Source organism: Enhydra lutris, unplaced genomic scaffold (genome assembly GCF_002288905.1).
Source record: "Enhydra lutris kenyoni isolate GAN:26980312 unplaced genomic scaffold, ASM228890v2 scaffoldscaffold6, whole genome shotgun sequence".
NCBI classification, from domain to species: Eukaryota; Metazoa; Chordata; class Mammalia; order Carnivora; family Mustelidae; genus Enhydra; species Enhydra lutris.
In genome coordinates this window covers 4,498,492-4,504,980 of record NW_019154090.1, presented here as the reverse complement: position 1 = coordinate 4,504,980, position 6,489 = coordinate 4,498,492, and the positions used below count along the sequence as shown (strand labels likewise).

At 56.1% G+C, this 6,489-nt stretch overlaps 1 protein-coding gene across 1 annotated transcript in view; it reads right to left on the bottom strand.

Annotated features, from left to right (window-relative positions):
* Window positions 1-2,776: 2,776 nt before the first annotated feature.
* The window catches only part of LOC111141507 (APC down-regulated 1 like), a 91,523-nt gene continuing 87,810 nt past the window's right edge, over window positions 2,777-6,489 (bottom strand). The window contains 2 exon segments of the mRNA XM_022494111.1: window positions 2,777-3,475; window positions 3,477-3,545. Of these exon segments, the coding sequence (XP_022349819.1) occupies window positions 2,777-3,475; window positions 3,477-3,545 (768 nt within the window).

Below are 6,489 nucleotides of genomic sequence, written 5' to 3'. Positions count from 1 at the left end.
TGGAGGGTTCTCCAAGGAGCCAAGAAAGGGGCCAGAAGGCTGGTGTCTGCGGGCTTCTCCCCCAGCCCCCTCGGCCCCCTGGGTCCTCAGATGACACCTCTGGTTTCAGCCCAGGGGGAAAGGGATTGTTGTCCTTTGTCCAGCCGTGATTCTTTCTGCTGGCGTCCACTGCTCCAGAACCAAGAGGCCCTGGGAGGGAGGGCACCTCGGTCCTGTCAGGGAGACTTGAATTTGAAATGACTCATGCTTTGCCCCACGAAGCAGCTCTGACTTCCTTTCCCCAAATACAGTCAAGGAGTCCTACCCCTATGAAGGGACCTGGAACCCTGAAAGGACACCCCAGGACAGATGCACAGCCCTCGGGATCTGCGGCCGGGCTGCTGGCGACCTTGGGCAAAGCCCATTTTCCTCTGCGAGCCTTTAGCATCCCCAAGAGCAGAGACACACCCCTCACCTTCTAGGGTGCCCCACCCACCTGCCCTGCTGCGCCCGGAGGGGTACTATGCCGGCCATGTGCTTGTAGTCTTGTCGTGGGTCTTGGTGTGAGGATTAAATGGGACCGTAAACATTTGTTTCCTCGACTGTGGTTCTGAGCATGTGCAAGCTCTGCTGGAGAAGATGGCAGAGACTGACTTGGTCCTTCCCTGTTGCACGGAGCTTACGGGTGTGGTAGAGGAGGCAGAGAATGAGCAAGAACCGATGAGGTCAACTCCGACGGTGAGCAGTAAGCGTTAGAAAGAAGGGTCTGCATGATGGGATGGGTGGATAGACAGAAGGACAGAAGGGGAAGGGAGGCTGCCGTTTCGGGGTACTGATGGCTGACCTCCCTAAGCTGGTGACATCTGGTCTCAGACTTGAAAAGGTCAAGCTTCTGAGCATCTGGGGGAAGAGAAGCAGCAGTGACACATGCAAAGGCCCCGAGGTAGGGAAACAGTTTGTTGCAATCCAGAGCCAGAAGGAAGGCCAGTGCGGCCTGTGCGGGGCAGGGCGGGGGGGGGGGCATGGCTGGACCTTACAGACAGCACTGACCCAGGGGCAGGGATTTTCTTCCCAGTGCATCGGAAGCTTCCAGAGAATTTGCAACAGGGCAGGGCAGTCACCTGAACCAAAGGGGCGTAACAGAGAGCCGGGGTTTACCTCCACTGGTTTTATTCTCTTTCACACATTCCCTGGAAGACACTTCACTTCCTTTCTTTAGAACCGTAATCCCCTTGGTTGACTTTAATAACCAGCAAGAACATTTTTCAGGCTGTTTAATTTTATTAAAAGATTCAAATTTGATGACAAATGGCGTCATGGTTGCCTCGAGCCTCAGATACAAGACTTGCTGAGCCATGGACACATTATCGCCACCCACCCTCTGCCCCACTGGGAACCACACCCCCCACCCGATGCAGTCTGAGACCGTAAATAATCTAATTACTTCTTGTACTTTGGTAAATACTCTGGGAACACACGTAGCTCTCTGAGACCTACAGAGAATATTAACTTGGTGGGTCTTTCTTCTTTTTAAGAACAATGGGTAGATAAGTTAGAGCCATTTCATTGGGCTGATGGAACCCCACACAGTCTAACGGAGGACCAGGGCTTCCCTCTGAAAGCATCAGTAACCTCACAGACAATTGTTCAAGATCAGTGATAAGAGCCAGAGATAAGGATCCGGGGGAGAAAGGAGGGGCGAGTCCTAGGCACAGAGTCCCCAAAACCCTCGAGCCCACGAGGATCCCAGTCAATTTCGCAGCGTGCAGATGAGGCCTCGGGAACACGGGCAGGGTCCCTGCAGAGGCACAGCCTGTCCCCCACCTGGATGACAGCCCCCTCCTAGCAGAGGAAGACATCGGCACCTTAGCACAGGGGCGAGCAGGCTGTGTCCCCCTCCAGAGGTTGCCATGCGGCCTGGTGTCCCCAACCTCTCCTTAGGATGGTTCCAAAGACCCATTCGGAGGTCTCTGCCTCCTCGTCAGTTGAGTGCAGAGAATCCTGAAAACAGAGGACACCTGTACAAGGCTGATTACGGAGCACCTTAGTGTCACCGCTGCCGTTAGTATTAATTACTTTCCAAAGGCGGCAGGCGCTGCGCTCCCCCACAGACCTGCCCCCAGCAGCCAGCCGGGTGTGGGCGAGGGGGGCGCCCTTGTGGGCCCCAACGGGCGGCTTCCTTCACATCCTGGCCTGGGAGGGCTGGATTCAGCCGCGTGCGGTGTCGACAGCTCCGGGCTTGACTCGGCGACACACAGTCAAACCCAGGAAAGCCGAGTCGCCCCGAAGAGACAGGCGTTCTCCCAGAAAGCTGCCAAGCACCGAAAGCCCGAAGCAGCATCTTTAATGCATAGCCCTGGTTTGAGTTTGTATTGCTAAATTCAAACTAATAATCTTTAAAACAAGAATCCACAGGCTTGGCAGAGCGGCGGTGGCCTCCCCGTGCAGGGCCTCACTCCCGTCCCACAAAACGCCAAGGACGGGGTGGGAGAAGGGGCTGCTGTCCTCCAACCGCCCCGGAAAACCAGAAGTTTGCATTTAGAGCCGCAGAGCCCTGGCCATGGCCATGCCCAGGTTCACGGCCAGCACCCGAGGGCAGGCCTTGCAGGTGCCGTGGGACTCGGGGGCTGAGCACTGTGGGGCCCAGGCTGGCGGACGGCAGTGGACCGGGAGGATCCGCAGCTGAGTGGAGGGTAGAGCAGGGGCCCTTCTCGCCGACGCAAGAGGAGTCTGTGCCTGGAGAGAGGCCGCGGGGCACCAGTGTCCCGAGCGGTGGTCTAGAGCTCAGAGACCGATTTCACAGCCCCTTGAGGAAGGCCAGCCCTAGAGCCAGGGGCAGGACGGGGAGAGGGGCCGCTGGAGGACACGGCCCCCCACCATTGAAGGGCTTCGGCAGAGGCCTGTGCTGCAGGGGTCCGGACACCGCCTCAGCCACCCCGTCGCAGAGCACCAGGGGTGCTTGGTAGGATGTGGGGCGCTTCTCCGGGGTGTCGGGACTTGATCCGTCCGTGGGCCTTTGTCCGATGAAGAGCAGGCTTTGCCCGAGGGGGTCTAGCTCCATCTTGAAAAGCTCGTACTCCACGTGGGGGAGCCTGATGCCCAGTGGTAGACACCCGTTGGTGGCTGTGACGTCCCGCTCGGTTCCCAGGGACCAGGCCCCCGGGCCCCCGCAGCTGCTCGGTTCGGAGAAGTTGAGCATGGCCGTGGTGACCTGGTCCATGGGAGTCACTCGGGCCCGCGTGACCTGAAACACCAGTTCGGTGCCACCGAGGACCTTGCTGGAGGGCCTGCCCCTGGTGTAGTGGCCCGCGGCATAGACGGTGAAGGTGGGCTGGCGGCAGGCGGGGTCTGAGAAGTGGCGGTAATACCCTTCCCAGGAGCGGTTGTGCGCGTGGAAGGTGAAGAGCCTGGTGAGGAACAGCACAGCGGGGCGCACCTCACACCCGGGGCTGACCCACCGGCCCCCCAGGCGCAGGGGCAGGGCCGCCTGGGGGGGGCAGCACGGGTGGGTGGTGCTCGTCAGAGCTTGCGATGAGGCTGCACGCAGGGCAGGGGCGGGCGTGGTGCTGGCGGGAGACAAACAGACAGGATAGCGGTCGTCTGAGCCGCAGGAGCAGTCGGGAGTGGGTCTGTCGTGGGTCCCGCCCGTGGGTCCCTCCCCGCCTCCCACCACGGTGGCCACTTTGCTCTTGTTGGATCTCAGGAAAGTCCTCCCTCTTCTGGGCCTCCCACGCGGGGCCTGGTGGGCTGCTTCTGGTCTGGGTCTCGGCTCAGTGAGGCCTTAGCGAGAACTCTGCAGATCACAGACCTGTCACTTCCTGCCTCCTCTTTCTCCACCCCTCTGCCTCGCTGGATGGTAGGCTCCCCAAGCCGGGAGGCCCCTGTGGCTCCTTCGTCCAGCCCCAGGGCCTGGCACAGGGCCTGGCTCGTAGCAGCCCCATGCTGATGGGATGAATGGATGGATGGATGAAGGAGAAAGGCCTTGGGGTTTGGAAGGGGCCTTTTCCACACCTATCCTGCTTGGTCCTGGGATACGACCGTTCAAGTTTATCTCCCTTCTCCTGGCCCACTGTGACTCCCCCTTCCCCTGAGCCCAAGCTCCAGGTGTTGGGCTCAGCCCTCCTCAGGCAAGTGTTACGTGTCCGGGCCGAAGATGCTGGGCCTTAGTGGGCCTGGCAACCTGCCACGTCTCCAGCCCGGAAGTGGTGGGGACAGGCTAGAACGTGCCACCTGGTGTCCCTTCCGCATCCCCTCCATACTGAGAGCTTCCGTGCTCTCACAGAGGTGCCTTCCCCACCTTGGGTGGAGAAGAGAGGCTCTTCTAGCTCCAAGAACCTCTCCCGGGGAAGGTGAGCATCGTTCTCTCATTGCCTTGGAGAGTACGTGTGGTGACAGGGACAAAGTCCCATTAAAATACTCCTGCATGTGTCCCCCCCACCCCGCACTTAGAGTCTGTCCTGAGGCGGTAGTGGGAAAGAGATGGCGCACAGAGATGTTCACTGTAGTGTTATTTATAATGGGGGAAACCAGCCGCCCTCCAGAGGCCAGCTACGGCCTCGGCCCCCATTGTCCCAGGCTGCGCATTGGCTTTGCCTTCTCTGTGGCCTTATTTACAGTCGTCCGTGCTTTCCGGAGTCATGGAGCTGGGCTTACCGTGAAGCACGTCAACGGGGAGCAGATGCCAAACCAAAGTGTGTGGGTGACATCAATCTGCATTTTGGAGAGAAAGAGCTCAACGGAGGCCAAAAAGGAACCAGATAGAGACATCTTGGTGTGGTTTTTTTGTTTTGTTTGTTTTCGTTCTGTTTTGTGTTTTGAAAGGGAGCTGTTGCCCAGAATTCAGTTCAGAGCATCACTCTGAAAGGTAAACGTCCTGGGAACAACGGCTTGTCCAAGCAAGGTTGATGTGGGAACTAGCAGACGTCCCCTGCTTTTGCCATCTGAGAAGGAAACCTCAGGCCAGGGGTGCAGGCAGGACGGGCAAGGGCAAAGAGGGGCATTTGGAGAGCCCAGCTGGGAAATAGCTCCGTTTTTTCTTTTCCTTGCAAAAAACAAAAGATTTCTGTAGATTGCTGGTGGGTGAGTTTTATGCCAGACAAGTGGTGTTCGGGATTTTTTGTCTAGAAAGAAACTATCGGATAACTAAGAAACTATTTGTTTTCTTTTTCAGTTCGTCACATATTCAGCTCTTATTTGTGTCTGTGATAAACCTAAACTTGCCTTGATTTCCATAATATGGAAGATTATATTATTTTTGGTTTGGGGGATTTTGACTCGAGGACAGAGGCCTCAGAGCACTTTGAAATGCTAGTAAATGGGTCCAAAAGTGTGATGGGAAGAAATGAGCCGGCTGGGTGGTAAGCTGGAGAGCTGGTAATTGGAAGTCTGGCTGATCAGAGTCTAATTTAGGCATTTTAACCCACATTCCGACTGTTGTCACGCTGATGTGTATTGACAGAGCAGAAGGCCTTACATCAAAATAATACCAGGGCTGTGCTCCCTGCCTAGCCCCTCTCCTGCAGGCAGGACATTTGAGATCCTAGTTGGTCATTCAGGCAGGGCAAGTGGCTTTCTGCATAACAGAAACAAACTGAGAGCTAGTGAGCCTTTCAGGTGAGAGATGAGCAAGGACAGGCATCTCCTCCTCCGAAGTGTTCGAAGGGGATGAAAAACGAAAACCCTTTCTGGCGTCATTCTGCAGGGGTCCGGAGATGCATGTGTTAATAATAGCAAGGCCCCAGCCAGCAGAATTCACACTTGCGCGGGAGCCAAACTCTTACTGGTTCAAACCTGTTACATAAAGTTATTTCTCGAACAGCATATAACAGTTTCTAATTAACCCCCAGAGGTGACACCAGGCTTAGATGATTTTGGTTGAGTGTTGGCTGATTGATTAGGATTCTACATCCAGGCAATGAATTTGGGGATCAAATTGGTTTTAAATTAACTTCTAAAAATGTTCATGTTTACCATCTGGTTTGGGTCATGGACGAGGCTCAGACCCCGGAGAGCATAAGGTAACGACTAATTCGTTACTTGGGGGTTTATATGCAGCATTTTCTTCTTTGAAATTATGTCTCTCTCTCTCTCTCTCCTTTTTATCCCCCCGGGCGCGGTGGGGAGGCAGTTGCTGAGCAGGTATTTAATTTAATGTGCGCACATCTGGCGCTGCTCGTCTCTGCCCACATCCCCGCTCTGCTGCCCGATCGCAGGGTGGGCTGTGTCAGCCCCGCTGGCTGGTCAGGCGGCAGGAATGCAGAGGTCTCCAGCCCCAGAGCCCTGCCTGGGCAGACATGAAAACTGTCATCCGCTGTGCCCCAGGGGTCCATCCTGTCCATGTTCTGAGCAGTTTGCCCTCCTAATGAAGGGGTGGGTGCCTGTCATCACCCCGCTGCCAGCACCTTCTTCTCTCTAGTAGGATTAACGTCAGACCAGCCTAGAACACTGGTTGCCAAAAAGAGCATAATTTTGAGGTCATGGAAAGAACTCAGGCTGATTTTCTGATTATGA